The 17594-nt window shown below is 45.3% G+C and overlaps 1 protein-coding gene across 3 annotated transcripts in view; it reads left to right on the top strand.

Annotated features, from left to right (window-relative positions):
- Positions 1 to 14923, top strand: part of stat4 (signal transducer and activator of transcription 4) — a 42661-nt gene extending 27738 nt beyond the window's left edge. For 2 of the 3 annotated variants that reach the window (XM_034109802.1, XM_034109803.1), the window contains exons 14-24: positions 336 to 380; positions 3435 to 3518; positions 3604 to 3702; positions 4176 to 4311; positions 5104 to 5156; positions 5366 to 5460; positions 5573 to 5709; positions 5812 to 6003; positions 6077 to 6122; positions 7566 to 7671; positions 14632 to 14923. In XM_034109802.1, the coding sequence (XP_033965693.1) occupies positions 336 to 380; positions 3435 to 3518; positions 3604 to 3702; positions 4176 to 4311; positions 5104 to 5156; positions 5366 to 5460; positions 5573 to 5709; positions 5812 to 6003; positions 6077 to 6122; positions 7566 to 7671; positions 14632 to 14655 (1017 nt within the window). In that variant the 3' untranslated portion in view covers positions 14656 to 14923. The remainder of the gene's footprint in view (positions 1 to 335; positions 381 to 3434; positions 3519 to 3603; positions 3703 to 4175; positions 4312 to 5103; positions 5157 to 5365; positions 5461 to 5572; positions 5710 to 5811; positions 6004 to 6076; positions 6123 to 7565; positions 7672 to 14631) is intronic. The other variant, XM_034109804.1, reaches the window with a different exon arrangement.
- The last annotated feature ends 2671 nt before the right edge of the window (positions 14924 to 17594 follow it).

Raw genomic sequence — 17594 nt, forward strand, 5'->3', positions numbered from 1 at the left:
TAGCAACCAGCCACGCCCCCATACATGGGGTCACGCCAATCACAAAGCTTTGATGCGTTCAAGTGCATTATTCTGGCACAGGAAGATTATGTTATAGGACATTAACGATAAAACAGAATATTGTTGTTCTATTTTTAGACACATCTCCCATCGACTGGTTGAGCACCCCTGACCTACAGAATGGTATTCTTCATCACTAGACTATGATTTGATCTTATTTATGTTATTTTACAGACAGAAATGGGCCAATGTTCACTTACACATGGATATGACATTAACCAGTTTGTCAAAGTGGTGATTTGTTAAATTTCTGTTTTGTTTCCTTTCACTAACAGCAGCTGAAAGAGAAGAAATATATCAATGGCACAAAGGGGAACGAGGTACGACATGCGGATGAGTTGATCATTAATGTATTAACTCATTTCTGGGTTCAGGACTCATTCCTACACCACTAACTTGAGTCTGTGCATTAGCCCTGGATACAAATAAGTGCATGTAATACTATTGTTGTCTACATATACCAGTGTTTCTCAAACTTTTCAGACCGCGGACCACTTAGCCAATAATAAAACACCTAACCACCTAACTCCCCAAATATCCTAAATAAAGTAATAAGCCTGTTTACCACTCCAACAGTATATTAAAAATTACAGCCTAATAATGACAACTTTGTGTGAACTTCTCTATCGCTCGTTCACACATTAAATCGACAATAAATACAGATTCTACAAGCATTTTGTTCATATGCGATTTAAACGGTAAATGCTGATAGATTTGATACATCGTATGAAACGTAGACTACATTTATTATGGAGTTAATGTCCGTGCGAACAGAGCCGGAGGAATGGTGCTGCTTGTGCCGAGACATCAGTGAGACAATGTCGGGGTCCAAACTGGAGAGTTTTAGTCTCGTATCACAGTCCACATTGATCCTGTTACGCTGCTTTGTTTTCAGACCAACAAGTGCAGACAAACCAGCTTCACAGTTGTAGGTGGTTGGAAAGGCATCAACTGTTTCAGAGCAGCGTCCGCCAGCTCTGGGTGCTCAGGCTGGACGCGGACCCAAAAGTCTGTCAAGCTTTTCTCTCTGAAAGTCGTCCTCAGTGTCCCATCAGATGCGATGTCCACAAGGCTGTCAACCTGTCTCGGTGGGAGCTTGGAACTGACGTGTTCAATGTGTGTTTTGTCCCCAATGGATTCCTGATCCACTCAAAGCTGCATCTAGTTATCTTCCCAGCTGAAAGTGAAGGCCTTGCAGATGTTCCTTGAAGGCTGCAACTGTGCCGCCGTCCAGCTCTCCATCTGCAGCGAGGAGAAAATCCGCCAGCGTCGGAAAACAGTCAAACTCCTGGCGATCCAGACGGACACACCACAATTCCATCTTGAGGCGTGCAGCTTTAATGTTGTCCTGCACATTGAAAACAGTAGCAGCTTTCCCCTGCAGCGCTAAGTTCAGAGCATTGAGAACGCTAAGGACATGGGCCAGGTATGCCAGTTGAGAGAGCCACTGGAAGTCATGCAGTCTGTCATACAGTCATCAGTATGATGCAAGAATAACATCACCTCATCGCAAAGTTCAAATAGACGGGTGAGACCTTTCCCACGCGACAGCCAGCGAACTTCAGTATGAAAAAGCAGTTTTGTGTGTTCACTTCCCATTTCTTCACACAGAGCTTTAAAAAGACGTGTGTTCAGTGCTTTGGTTTTTATTGTATTCACAATGTTCACAGACTGGTCCAGTACTGATTTGAGGCATGGTGGCATTTTCTTCCCAGCCAGCTGTTCTCTGTGAATGCAACAGTGTGTTGCTGTGGTGCAAGGTGCAACTGCGCGTATGCGCGCTGCCAGTCCCTTATGTTTTCCAGTCATTGCAGTCGCACCATCTGTGCAAATACCAACACATCGTGTCCAGTCGATGTGATTCTGCACGATGAAATTGTTGACCGAGTCAAAAATGGCTTCCCCTGTGGTGTTGGTCGGCAGGGAACGACACCAAAGAAATTCATCCTGCACACCGCCAGCATGAATATACCTTACAAAACACCGCAGATTTGCCTCATTCCCGATATCAGTTGACTCGTCCAGCTGCAGTGTGAAAAACTGGCTTTGGCGTAAACGTGTGATCAGCTGATTTTTCACATCTTCAGCCATGGCTGGACAATGTCATTAGAGAGTGGGACCCTGTTAATTGCGTCACTTGCGGTCTCCCCAAACAATATGTTACGGCCCGTCCACACAGCGGCGTGCGTTGACGCTTCCCCATTCACTTTGAATGGGGTGACGTCACTTTTAGCCGAAATGCATCGTGGGAAGCGACGTGGAGCGTAGCTCGCGTGGCTCGCTGCAAAAGTTGAGCAATGTTCAACTTTTGACGCCTCGGCGAGGCGTCACCCAATCGAATCATATGCCAGTACAAGCTCTAGCCAATCAAACCGCTGCTTGTGTGTCAGGGGCGGGAGATTCATGTGATTGGTTGTTGGTCGAGTTTCAGACACGCCCGCCGGCAAGCGTCAGCGCACGCCGCTGTGTGGACGGGCCGTCAGTCATAACCTTGGCAGCTGGTTTGACTAAATTCTCACCTATCGAATGAGGTTTTCCTGCTTTTGTAATCAGAAGGGATACCCTGTATGATGCTTCTGGAGCCTTCGCATTTTCCCCGGTACAAACGACTGTGAGGGCGCTTTCGTCATGTGTTTCTTAAATTCATCAAGTTTCTATCAAAACCTCCCAAAGGTTTCCCAATGTAATCCTTGTGTTTACTTTCAAAATGTCGCTTGAGCTTGGCAGGTTTCATAGCCTCGTTCGCCAACGACTCGTAGCACAAAACACATTGTGGATTGGGATCCTCTTCATCTCCAGTCCAAAAAAAGCCAAATTTGATGTAGTCGCTGTGATATTTTCTCTTCACTTTAGCGCTGGGCTTTCTGCATTCAAGCCGAGTCTCACAGCTTTCAGCCGGGTGGTTGAGAGACAGCGAACCACTCTCCTGGGACTCAGTAACGCACACAAAAGCACTTGTTGCTGCTGAAGCACCTGCGTCAGGACGATGCACCTTGACTGTCGCATCAGATTTTTCAATTCATTTTCTTTTAACTGACCCTGTCTTTAGCCATCGATCCATCTTGTCAGTTGACCGCTCTTTTGTTTATTTTTTTAGTTGACCGCTCAAATTGACCGCGCAGATCATTTATGACATACGACGTAAAACAAACGCTACATCTATGATACACTCTATAGGCCTACTAGTAATTTTTTAACAGTTTGAGAAACACTTTAAACTTATAATATATATGAATTTCAAATGTGGCATTTCACTAATATACTCGTGGACCACTTGGGGTCCACTCTTTGAGAAAGAGTGACATATACTTTTATTATTGCACAAGTGTTGTCCCTAACGAGGGATATGCTGAGTGGATGTGTTGTGTTCGCAGGGCCTCCTCTCTGTGACCGAGGAACTTCACTCTCTCAGTTTCGAGGCGTGCTTCACGGTGCAGGGCCTCACCATAGACCTGGAGGTCAGGAGCACTGTACATATGACTGGATATTCGGCTCCTTGTTGTTGGTGCCCAGCTCACTCATTGTGTATGTGAATCCTTCCAGACATGTTCCCTGCCTCTGGTGGTCATCTCCAATGTGAGCCAGCTGCCTGGAGGCTGGGTGTCCGTCATGTGGTACAACCTTCTGTCTGATGAGCCCAGGGTGAGCTGACACACTGTTGCTGAAGTGTTTAAAAGTGGATAGTGCTGCTACTATCCCTCAGTTGCCAGTTAATTAAACCAATGCCGTCTAATACAACAGTCCTGCAGTATTCTCTACCTTCATGAAGGTTCGGAATTTGTTAAACCCTTGTGTCTCACTTAACAGTCAAAATGACTAAATATGTGGTGGTTATGATCAGGACTAATGTTAAAAAACAGTACTCGGTGCAAGTAGAAAATAATATACATATGTAAGCTGTAGTGTAAGAATTTTGACACAGATGTTTTTGTCCTCTCAGGACCTTAGAGCTAAAAGGGTTAGGGTTAAACTGTTTTAGAAAGCAGTTGATTCATCTTTTATGATCGTTTTTAGAGGATTTATTGTATGGTGCAGTTGAACAGGGCTCTCGTCTCGACACACATCCCAACTACTCCACTTTTACCTTTTTCCCACCCCTTTCCTCTAATCCACAGAACTTGGCGTTCTTTGGAAACCCCCCTCGGGCCACCTGGAGCCAGCTCTCTGAGGTCCTCAGCTGGCAATTCTCAACCTTCGCTGGTAAAGGCCTCAACAAGGAGCAGCTCAGCATGCTGGGAGGAAAGCTTCTCGGTATGTCTGCCCTGCAGCTTTCAAACAACACATTTGTACTGTATATTTAGAAATCTAGATTTTGGGATAGCGCATGTTTCAGGTGGCATTTGAAGGGGCCCTTTTCTGATTTGGTGCTGTTCCCTCTCCTGTTAATGTTCTAGGCTAAAATCCCTGTGTTCCCTCTCGAGTGAGTTTCTCCCCCCCTGCCTAAAAAAGCCTCCATTGGACTCCTTTGTTTACTTCCGTATATTGACATCACTATGTGTCACATCCTTTGTGATTGGCTAAGGGGCGGGACATCGCTATGCGGTTGACCAATCACAACAGAGCCAGCCAGCTAACCAATGAGAGCAGACTGGGCTCTGGTTTCAGACAGAGGGTGAAAAGAGGTGCTGCAGCACAGACAGTATGAGAACAAATAAAGAGCTTTTTGACCATTAAAGCATGGAGACATGGAGCTAGGCAAAATGAAATGCTTGCTGATACAATGGGCACTTGTAAATGTCGGTAACTATGTATCCTGTAAATATAATGTATGATGTCCTTTATTGTTTTATGTTTCATGTGGAATCTATATGCTGCAGGTCTCCCTTGAAAAAGAGATCTATGATCTCAATGGGACCAATCTGAATAAATAAAGGTTTGAGACATGTCCCAGGAGAGACACTACATACTGATAGACACCTGATATGATCAGAATAGCGCCCCTTTTTACCACACGAGTTCATCTTGGCATTATAGCTGTTAGTCTTTGCAGGCTCACGGTGTTGGGTAGTAGTCATTCATGTTGTTTACTGTGTGTTGCTGTAGGCCAGCATGCCTCCTGTAGTGACTATCAAGTATCCTGGTCCAAGTTGTCCAAGGTAAGTGTTCAATTCCTCATGTACCATGTGGTTTCATCTCCAATTTGGTTGTGCCAACTAGTGGCCAATGGGATAGAATGATCTGTGCCCCATGCTGTTTCGATGACCCTGGACCCTACATTCCATTTCATTACGTTACATCTCTTCAGTCATGTTTTAATGTCCAAAGAACTCATTGTACCCCTTCAATGTGTCGAACATTCTTTAAGGAGAATATTTCAGGGAAGCCATTCAGTTTCTGGATGTGGCTGGACTCCATCCTAGAGCTCATCAAGAAGCATTTGATGCCAGTCTGGAATGAGAAGTAAGACCCTGGGTCACCCCAGACTCACCCCCCCCTCCTCCCCCCAACTAAAAAGTGGTAGAAGAAGCAGGAAATAATATTGTTGTTATTTTCCCTTGCGCCATCCATACAGCTATATCATGGGTTTTGTGAGCAAAGAGATGGAGCGCACTCTGCTGAAGGACAAAGAGCCAGGCACATTCCTCCTACGCTTCAGTGAGAGCCACCTGGGAGGCATAACGTTCACCTGGGTGGAGCACGGCGACAATGGTGAGGAGAAACCCATGCACTTAGCTCTTTAAAGTTTCTCTTACATAGTTCCTGTTTTCTTTATTGATGCTCCGCTATGCTAACGCTGTCTTTTCACAACAGGAGAGGTTAAATTCAACTCTGTGGAGCCATACACCAAAAATCGGCTTAGTGCCCTACCATTTGCCGACATCATTCGAGACTACAAAGTGATCTCAGAGGGGGTGGTCCCAGAGAACCCGCTCAAGTTCCTCTACCCCGACATTCCCAAAGATGAAGCCTTCGGACGGCTTTACAACATTCAGCCAAGCAAAGGTAAGAGTGCAAACCATTCATGTTTCTCAGTGGTTGATTTAAATCACTAACACTAATCTCTCTTCTCTTCCAGTCCATCCATACATAACATCTACCCTGATCCCAATCTCACAATTGCGGTGAGTTCATTGAGAGACTTGTACATTTTTGATCATCAATTTTACCCTGACGTGTAGTTATCAGACTTAAGATGATGACTATGGGATATTGAGTGTGCTATCAAATCAACCAATAGGAGAATGACTAGGGTTGGGTATCGTTTGAATTTCCACGATTCTGATTCAGATTCAGATTCTACTTTTCGATTCCGGTTCTTAACGGTTCTTAATTCCGATTCTTTGAGGGGCAGGGTAACAAAATGATACATGCTTCTTCCACCAAAACAATTACATTTATTCTAGAAACTTTTACACAGGTTAGTTTACAGTAATATTCACATGAATCAGTCTGTTTATATTCACTGCTATGTAACTGTAACCTGAGAACCACTGAAGCTACAACAGTGCAAGAGTCCAACTTTTAAAGGAACCCCCCCCCCCATTTAAAAACAGTTCTTGTTGAGAAAAACAAGCATACCTGCCTTCTCAGGCATACGGGGAAGAAAGGTTTGAACATTTTAAAGTGAAATGCTTCAATCTGTTTGTGAATTGAGATAACTTAGACTAAAGTGAACTATCTAACACTCAGAGTCCTTTACCTCACTGAGCTGTAGTTATCAGCCTCAGTCTGACTGGAGAGGACTCTCCTCCACATCATTGTAGAAACATCTTCTTCTTCTTCCGTTAGAGCAGCTAGCACCAGATGCTAATAACAACAGCGCGTACCGGTGCGCCCTCCCTTTCTCCCTCGCTCGCTCCCACGCTCACTCGCATGTTGGCTGTGAGCTGCGGGCGCCAGATAAGCCAACATCCCCCATTTTCATCACTTACAGCGCCCATCGTACAGGGCGAATGAAAAGTGTAACCAGGATGAAAAGGGTGTTACAATTACTTAATTATGAATGTTGTTACATCAAGACCGAAAATTAGGATGAGCACCAACGGTCAAAAAAAATGTTTTCTCCCAGAGCTGTCAGCGCAGCGCCTCCACGGATCTGGCGCCCTAGGTGAACATCTATAACGCCAGTGTGACGGGCCGGCCCTGGTCTCAGGTTACACTGTAGGAAGTGTAGGTACAACCAGAGCCATATAATAGTATAATATAATATGGCGCTGGGTACAACCATAGATATATATAAACACGTGTTTATATCATATATCTATGGGTACAACGCTGGTACAACGCTACATTTCCCGCCCCGCCGCAGTCATACAGTAGGCTACGGAGAGCGGCGAGAAACATTTCCTCAGGCATCGAAAAGCGGAACCGAAATTCACATGTCTAAATGATGCCGTTGGAATCGAAATGTGGGAACCGGTTCCGGTTCCGGTTCGGAACCGGTTCCGGTTCTCGGTACCCAACCCTAAGAATGACACAACTGAAAATTATCTAGAAAATGCTATAATATCACAGAAGCAGCCTCACTGTCTCTGGACTCACTCTGCCTTTCGCTGTGATTGCAGCTCTAATACCACCACCACACCCTCTTCCTGTCAGTCTCCTGAGCCCCCGATGACTCCTGGGGAGTTTGACATGCTGAGTGAGCACCTATGCTTCGACATTAACAGCGTGAGTTTGCCATTCTTTGCTATTTGGTGGACTGTACCTGTTGGGGCAATATTTTCCTGGGCCCATAACTTTGACTTAGTTTATCAGGTTATACTGTCCTGACTGTTGCTCTACAGTACAGTACAAGTACTTCTGGGTGTTTAAAGCATGGCTCTGTGTGTGTGGCACGAGTGCACGAGTGAGTGAGTGAGTGAGCGAGAGAGAGAGAGCACCGGTACCGGAGATTGTTGTTGTTAGCATCTGGTTAGCTAGCTACGCTAACGGATATTAGAAGCTGTTACTACACTGAACAAAAATAGAAATGCAACACTTTTGTTTTTGCTCCCATTTTTCATGAGATGAACTCAAAGATCTAAAACATTTTCTAAAGACACAAAATAACCATTTCTCTGAAATATTGTTCACAAATCTGAAAAAATGTGTGACAGTGAGCACCGAGATAATCCATCCCACCTCACAGGTGTGGCATATCAAGATGCTGATTAGACAGCATGGTTATTGCACAGGTGTGCCTTAGGCTGGCCACAATAAAAGGCCACTCTGAAACGTGCAGTTTTATCACACAGCACAATGCCACAGATGTCGCAAGTTTTGAGGGAGCGTGCAATTGGCATGCTGACAGCAGGAATGTCCACCAGAGCTGTTGCCCGTGAATTGAATGTTCATTTCTCTACCATAAGCCGTCTCCAAAGGCGTTTCAGAGAATTTGGCAGTACATCCAACCGGCCTCACAACCGCAGACCAAGTGTAATCACACCAGCCCAGGACCTCCACATCTAGCATGTTCACCTCCAAGATGGTCTGAGAGCAGCCACTCGGACAGCTGCTGCAACAATCGCTTTGCATAACCAAAGAATTTCTGCTGTCAGAAACCGTCTCAGGAAAGCTCATCTGCATGCTCGTCGTCCTCATCGGGGTCTCGACCTGACTCCGGTTCGTCGTCGTAACCGACTTGAGTGGGAAAATGCTCACTTTCGATGGCGTCTGGCACGTTGGAGAGGTGTTCTCTTCCCGGATGAATCCCGGTTTTCACTGTTCAGGGCAGATGGCAGACAGCGTGTGTGGCGTCGTGTGGGTGAGCGGTTTTCTGATGTCGATGTTGTGAATCGAGTGGCCCATGGTGGTGGTGGGGTTATGGTATGGGCAGGCGTATGTTATGGATGACGAACACAGGTGCATTTTATTGATGGCATTGTGAATGCACAGAGATACCGTGACGAGATCCTGAGGCCCATTGTTGTGCCATTCATCCACGACCATCACCTCATGTTGCAGCATGATAATGCACGGCCCCATGTTGCAAGGATCTGTATACAATTCCTGGAGGCTGAAAACATCCCAGTTCTTGGATGGCCAGCATACTCACCGGACATGTCACCCATTGAGCATGTTTGGGATGCTCTGGATCGGCGTTTACGACAGCGTGTTCCAGTTCCTGCCAATATCCAGCAACTTGGCACAGCCAGTGAAGAGGAGTGGACCAACATTCCACAGGCCACAATCAACCTGATCAACTCTATGCGAAGGAGATGTGTTGCACTGCGTGAGGCAAATGGTGGTCACACTGACTGGTTTTCGGACCCCCCCAGACCCCCCCAATAAAGCAAAACTGCACGTTTCAGAGTGGCCTTTTATTGTGGCCAGCCTAAGGCACACCTGTGCAATAACCATGCTGTCTAATCAGCATCTTGATATGCCACACCTATGAGGTGGGATGGATTATCTCGGCAAAGGAGAAGTGCTCACTATCACAGATGTTTTCAGATTTGTGAACAATATTTGAGAGAAATGGTTATTTTGTGTATATAGAAAATGTTTTAGATCTTTGAGTTCATCTCAAAAATGGGAGCAAAAACAAAAGTGTTGCATTTATATTTTTGTTCAGTGTAAAACAAAGTGAAAGGAAAGCCCTCTCCTGTCAGATAACGTCAGCTCAGTGAGGTAAAGGAGTCTCTCTGTGTTTAGATAGATACATTTAGTTATTCAGGTCTCAAACTGTCTGATCTCCATTTATGTAAACAAGTATTTCCAAGGCACAACTTTATATGATCATTATAGTTCAAAAATAAGAGAATAAATGAAAAACAGGTATGAAATACTATATGACAGTAAAACAAGAATACAGTTTAAAAGGGTGATCTGTAAAATATCCATAAAGAAATAGAAAATCTGCTTACAGTTCTGTTTCATCTGGGTGTTGAGAGAGGTATCCATAGATCTCTTCATGTTGCTCTCAAAGTGCACCAGATTGATGCTTTTAACTTATATATTTAAAAAAGAATCTTCCGGGGGGAATATGCCCTCGGACCCCCCTAGGACATTAGGTCCACCCTCGACTTATAAAAAACAGCACTTTACCCCTGCTTACACCTACAGTTGCAAGAAAAAGTATGTGAACCCTTTGGAATGACCTGGATTTCTGCATAAGTTGGTCATAAAATGTGTTCTGATCTTCATCTAAGTCACAACAATAGACAAACACAGTCTGCTTAAACTAATACCACACAAACAATGATATGTTTTCATGTTTTTATTGAACACCCCATGTAAACATTCACAGTGCAGGGTGGAACAAGTATGTGAACCCCTTGCCTAGGCTAAAGACTTCTCCAAGAGCTAATTGGAGTCAGGAGTCAGCCAACCTGGAGTCCAATCAATGAGACGAGATTGGAGGTGTTGGTTAAAGCTTCCCTGCCCTATAAGAAATACACACCACTTTTGAATTAGCTATTCTTAAGAAGCATTGCCAGATGTGAGCCATGCCTCGCTCAGAAGAGCTCTCAGAAGACCTACCATTAACAATTGTTGACTTGCATAAAGCTGGAAAGGGTTCCAGAAGTATCTCTGAAAGCCTTGATGGTCATCAGTCCACGATAAGACAAGTTGTCTATACATGGAGAAAGTTCAGCACTGCTGCTACTCTCCCTAGGAGTGGCCGTCCTGTAAAGATGACTGCAAGAGCACAGCGCAGAATGCTCAATGAGGTGAAGAAGAGTCCTAGAGTGTCAGCTAGAGACTTAAAGAAATCTCTGGCACATGCTAATATCTCTGTTGACGAATCTACGACACGTAAAACACTGAACAAGAATGGAGTGCATGGAGGACACCATGGAGGAAGCCACTGCTGTCTGCACGTTTGAAGTTTGCAAAAGAGCACCTGGATGTTCCACAGCACGACTGGCAACATGTTCTGTGGACAGATGAAACCAAAGCTGAGTTGTTTGGAAGGAACACACAACGCTATGTGTGGAGAATCCAAAGGGTTCACATACTTTCTCTTGGAACTGTAAATGCCGTGAGCTGATTATCGAGCCTTCACTGTAACAGTCGCGGGTGCACTGTGAGTGGGGAGTGTTTCCACTGTAGCTTAATGGGAAACCCTACATGTTTGAGCACCCTCTATGAAACGTCAAGCAACCCCACAGCGCCCCAAAAGAAAATCTCTGGCGCCGCCCATGATCTATATCAGTGGTGGCTAACCCGCGCCTCTCGAGCCGCATGCGGCTCTTTGCCTAGTTTCATGGGGCTCTTCAGTTCATATCGAATTTTATGTGTGAGAGTTTGGGGGAGAGACACTGACTCCTGACAAGTGTTGCACGGTGTACCGATACTTGAAAGGTATACCGCGATACTCTGCCGTTAAAAACGTTACGATTCCTCCGTTTCATTAGTATCGGTACTTTAAGAATGACGGGGGGAAGTACTCCGGTGAGAAAGCGCCGTTTTAATAAGAGCCGTGTGTGTTCAGCGCTCTGCTTCCACTCCCTGCACTGCAGTCCTGTCTGCAGTCCCGCCCCTCTCAAGCACGCTCAAGTCCCTCCCCTCTCTCGTGCACGCGCTAGCTGCCAGAGCATGTGAGAAAACGCAATAGAGTCTGTCTGCAGACCGCAGCAAGGAGGCGTTTCCTATAGGGGCGTTTCCTATAGGGGCGTTTCCTATAGTGAACGACGGGAGCCGGCTCTCTCCCGCGAACGAGACGTTTTTTGTTTTGTTTTTGCGGAGGGATCTAGATCGGCATGAAGGCACATTATGCAATGTGCAATGTGGACATTATCCCGCTTATTACACATGGCCACATTCTCAACAAAGTAACGACATGACTCCCAATAATAATTGAAATGCTTTTATGGATTTAGAAAAAGATTTTATTGATTTAAAAAATAGTTTTTTGTATTGATTTAAATTGACATGCATCCGCTAAGAAAAGTAGTCCGTTGTTACTGTTAGAACTAACGTAACAACGGCAGGAATTGCTTCTATAGTGTTTTTGAGTAGCTTTTTGATTACAGATTTGAAAACATCGTTGCTTGCTTTAAAAGTAGCACAATTCATTATGTCAAACCTTGAAAGATATCCCTGCCCTAATGCCAAAAGTAACTGGCAACTATGTCGCCGTAGCTATGATGTCTATGTCTGGACCGCTGCGTAAAAAGGAGGGTTTCTGACCCATTACTTCTCTTCCTACTTTTTGTCCCCCTCTTCTCCCCGCTGCAGCCTAGCAGTTGATCTCAAAGCACGCTCCCCTCTCCTGCAGGGAGAAAAATATATATATTTATATACTTTATTTAGGTTGATACAGTAGCCCCTTTTTTTAAATAGTTTTTATCGGTGTTGCCATCTGTTTTGTGTAGCGTGGTTCTACAAGCAAGTCAATGCATTCATTGGGTGGTATCAGAGAGTTACACGGGTCTGTAAATGCAATGAAAACAATTGACCACAGCAAATAATTTATATTAAACATGTAATTTTTACTTTTGAATACTTTAGTACAAAGGATGTCTTGAATAATTTAAGTGATATATGTGTACACATATAAATAATTAGTCAAAACAGGGCTACATTTGATTTAATTAAAAGGTATAATATGTGGTAAACTGAAGAGCCGAAAGAGCCAGCTCTTCTTGGTGAGCCAAATGGTCCGGCTCAGCAAGAAGAGCCGGAATTCCCATCACTCGAACAATGACTTCTTCTGCGAGGATTTATAAAAGCAGCTGGATAAAAAAAGTTAGGAAACGCCCCTATAGGAAACGCCCCTATAGGAAACGCCTCCTTGCTGCGGTCTGCAGACAGACCCATCTCAGAAAACGAGAAGCATCATGACTGCAAGTGGGAGTGCAGCTGCCGCTGCGCCTCGGCTTGTTGACAAAAAAGACGCCAGAAGCGAAATTTGGAAGTACTTGAGCGATATCTCTGACAGTGAGGGCAAGCTTACGGACACCACGAGGCCTGTCTGTAAGACATGTATTAATTTTATTTAATACGAATTCTTGTCATTTATTTTATTTATTGTTCTCATTGTTTAAAAGTTTGTGTTATGGTTATGGTTCTGGTGTGAAATAAAGCACAATAATTACATTTAAAACTGTTTCCCTCTTTTAAAAAAAAAATATATATATATATATTATTTAATTTTTTTAAATATATATGTAGCACTAAATTGCAAATAATCTATGACTACTGTCACTTTTCACATTGAACATGAGCTCTTTTATTAAATAAACTAAACGCTTTCATTTGAAGTTGTGAGTTTAGTGTTTTTGACCCTAAGAAACACTGATGCATTAATCAATAACAATAATCCACAGCTCCTCTCTCTGCTCCAGAGGATTTAAAAAATATATATCCCAATGCCACAAAGATGCATCAGTGACGTGGTTGAAATCTTGTCTCCAGAAAACAAAAAACTGAAACAAGCGGTATCAGTGACTGTTGCGGCTTTCACACCAGCGCTTTTCAGTTTCTAGCTCCGAGCGGGAGCTTTTCTGATTCAGCTCCGGTTTCCCTTTTCAGCTCCCGCTCTGTGCACACCGCCCACTGGCGCCCCAGAGCTGCCCTTGCTGCGTCATGACGTCACCGTTTACATCGCTGATTTGCCATCCAACGGCAGCCATTACGGCGCTCACAACAACAACTGCGTCGGGTCGATGGTCGTGTTGCTTTTAATCACACGAAGCCAGAATAAATTGAATAACGACTTCTCCAACCTTATACTTTTCTCCAGAGTGCCGTGGTTCATTGTTTATTAATGTGTTTCTGCAGCATTTACCGACCGCTGCAGTGCTGGCTGCTCTTCCACGGAGTGTATTCTCCCGTTAGCTCCCGGTTAGCTCACACTGCAGCGGCCGCTCTAAAGTATTCACTGTCCGACTCACACAAGCAGCTGATGCATATCCCCAGTTCCCCTTAGCCTAAGTGAATGTGTGTCAGTCTGAATTGACACTGTTTGGTATCACAACGCTGTTATGAAAGTTTCTCTGGTATAAAACGGGTGATGTTGGCATAGCAACCGAAGCTAAACTGACTACTTGCATCCGATAGCTGCAATAATACAAAACAACACGTCTGCCTCTCTCCACAATGATCGATAACAGTGAACGGATGGTCAAAGTAAGGCACAAATAAACAGAACCACACGAAGCCTGGTTAGTGTTGCCTGACTTTATAAAGTGTGTTTATAAGCACTACTGCTTGTAGGCAGGCATAACAGTCGACCCATGGGAGGTGGGTTTAGTTTCCTGCACGCCTCGACGTAAGAGAGACGTAAGCGACGCCACCTCTTAGCTCCAAAGCTCTTGCCTCTGGACCGACAATTTTTTGGAGCTGGAAATGAAGCGGATTCCGGAGCTAAGAGCCGGCGCAGCTCCGGTGTGAACTGGAAAACCCGGCGCTTTTCAGGCTCTAGCTCCGAGCCGGAGCTGAAAAGGCGCTGGTGTGAAAGGGGCATGTGTGTCTGATGTGGCTCTTTGCAGTAACAGAGAAACATGTGGCTCTTAACCTCTGACTGGTTGGCCACCCCTGGTCTATAGACTCGTTTTGAATGAACATTTGAAGGTCATCCAGCTTTATGTATTTCTTAAACTGAGTGAGAGCCGCAGACAGGGAAGGTCATCCGAAAAACGAGTAAAGTTTATAGACGAGTCCTGTTCTGCGGCTGGTAATGTTCTCCTTTTCCTTTTACAGATGAGCTCTCCATATTCAGAGTAAGGCGAGGGGAAATATGTAACTCCCAACCGAGTTTTCTACTCATCTGATGCCACTGCCCGATCAACGTCTACATCTTGGCTGTGTTTATTTTGTGGTAAAATTAGATTCATAGCTTGAACTATTGTTTACTGCTTTTTTTACATTCATAATTGTTCTTAAAAAAAGTATCTGTTTCTATTGTGACAACTCCATTTTAAATTATATTCTAACAGTATATTAAAAAAAGAGCACACATGTTTATTGTGTCTGCTTTGTACGATGTTGTTGACATTGGCTTGCTTCTTTATTTCTGCATTTGGAGCAACACTTTCTCTTTAGACCATACGTTTGCCTGTGTTGCTTACAACACTCGCCCATATTCATCATTCAATTGTGTAGAAGGAAACCGGTTTAGGTCATATATTCAAGCAGAACCAGTTGCAACTCACCACAAACCGTTTATCGAGATTTGCCCAGATTTAATTGTTTTAAGGATCAAAAAGATCTTGCCAAATCAGTATTTCAAAACTAAAAAGGCTTAATCTGATGCAGATAAAGTATCATACATTTCTAACGGCAGGATACTCATGTGCGGCTTTCACACCAGCGCCTTTCAGTTTCTAGCTCCGAGCGGGAGCTTTTCTGGTTCAGCTCCGGTTTCCCTTTTCAGCTCCCGCTCTGTTCACACGGCCCACTGGCGCCCCAGAGCTGCCCCTGCTGCGTCATGACGTCACCGTTTACATCGCTGATTTGCCCCCCAACGGCAGCCATTACGGCGCTCACAACAACAACAACAGCGTCGGGTCGATGATCGTGTTGCTTTTAATCACACGAAGCCAGAATAAATTGAATAACGACTTCTCCAACCTTATGCTTTTCTCCAGAGTGCCGTGGTTCATTGTTTATTAATGTGTTTCTGCAGCATTTACCGACCGCTGCAGTGCTGCTCTTCCACGGAGTTTATTCTCCCGTTAGCTCCCGGTTAGCTCACACTGCAGCGGCCGCTCTAAAGTATTCACTGTCCGACTCACACAAGCAGCTGATGCATATCCCCAGTTCCCCTTAGCCTAAGTGAATGTGTGTCAGTCTGAATTGACACTGTTTGGTATCACAACGCTGTTATGAAAGTTTCTCTGGTATAAAACGGGTGATGTTGGCATAGCAACCGAAGCTAAACTGACTACTTGCATCCGATAGCTGCAATAATACAAAACAACACGTCTGCCTCTCTCCACAATGATCGATAACAGTGAACGGATGGTCAAAGTAAGGCACAAATAAACAGAACCACACGAAGCCTGGTTAGTGTTGCCTGACTTTATAAAGTGTGTTTATAAGCACTACTGCTTGTAGGCAGGCTGACAGTCGACCCATGGGAGGTGGGTTTAGTTTCCTGCACGCCTCGACGTAAGAGAGACGTAAGCGACGTCGCCTCTTAGCTCCAAAGCTCTTGCCTCTGGACCGACAATTTGTTGGAGCTGGAAATGAAGCGGATTCCGGAGCTAAGAGCCGGCGCCGCTGCGGTGTGAACAGGAAAACCCGGCACTTTTCAGGCTCTAGCTCCGAGCCGGAGCTGAAAAGGCGCTGGTGTGAAAGGGACAATGGAGACCGTTTTAAACATTTAGGTTAACCAAACACATTGAATTAAATGAGGAAACATACAGAGAGAAAATAAACTGTAATTCATCTTTAAAGATCATGTAATGCAATATTCTATATGGGAATTATGGTTACTTGTGGACCCATTGCAATTTATGTTTGCTTATGGATTAAGTAACCTAAATGTTCAAAGACATATTATAAGACAAGAAATCTTGTTTAAAATGTAAAAATGTACCTGTTTCTCCCTGCCGTAGGGCGCGCTGAATGGGGCCGGAGGGCGCGCCGGAGGGCGGTCAAGACGCGTTCCAATATATATATATATATACATATATATGTTGTGTGGACAGCGGCGCGGGGTGTAGATCTGTAGGATGTCTTGGAGGTAGCTGGGTGCCAGGTGGTGCAGACACTTATAGACATATGTCAGGATTCGGAATTGGATTCTGAGATGACAGGGAATCCAGTGCAGCTCAGCGAGCACTGGCGAGATGTGGTCGTCTAATGCAGCTCTAGAGATGAGACGCGCTGCATTGTTCTGTACTAATTGCAGGCGATGGATGTGTTGTTGTGGAATTCCTAATAACAGAGTGGAGCAGTAATCCATGCGAAGCAACAAGGGTCTGGACTGCTGCCTTGCACGCATCTCCAGTGATGTACTTTCGGATCTATCCAATGTTCCGAAGGTGGTAACTGCAGCTTTTCACTATGCCAGATAACATCCAGCGCGCCCTCCGGCCTCATCCAGCGCGCCCTCCGGCCCCATCCAGCGCGCCCTCCGGCCCCATTCAGCGCGCCCTCCGGCCCCATTCAGCGCGCCCTCCGGCCCCATTCAGCGCGCCCTCCGGCCTCATCCAGCGCGCCCTCCGGCCCCATCCAGCGCGCCCTCCGGCCCCATTCAGCGCGCCCTCCGGCCCCATCCAGCGCGCCCTCCGGCCCCATCCAGCCCCATCCAGCGCACCCTCCGGCGCCCTCCGGCCCCATCCAGTGCGCCCTCCGGCCCCATCCAGCGCGCCCTCCGGCCCCATCCAGCGCGCCCTCCGGCCCCATCCAGCGCACCCTCCGGCGCCCTCCGGTGTGTCTTTAGTCACACCGGCTGAATGTGTTGGATGTCAGCCACCTGCTAAACCACAGTAACACAAACTACTACACTGCGGGAATATGATTTAAAACATGAAATATGGCAGTATACGTACATATACATGGAGATGAATTATCATTACATTATTACATTGCATTTAGCTGACGCTTTTATCCAAAGCGACTTACAATAAGTACATTCGACCAGGAAGACGCAACCTTAAAGAAAACAGAATCATATAAGTACATCAGGTTTCATAGAGCCAAGTATTTCAAGTGCT

The sequence above is a fragment of the Pseudochaenichthys georgianus genome, chromosome 21 (assembly GCF_902827115.2).
Source record: "Pseudochaenichthys georgianus chromosome 21, fPseGeo1.2, whole genome shotgun sequence".
In the NCBI taxonomy this organism is placed as follows: domain Eukaryota; kingdom Metazoa; phylum Chordata; class Actinopteri; order Perciformes; family Channichthyidae; genus Pseudochaenichthys; species Pseudochaenichthys georgianus.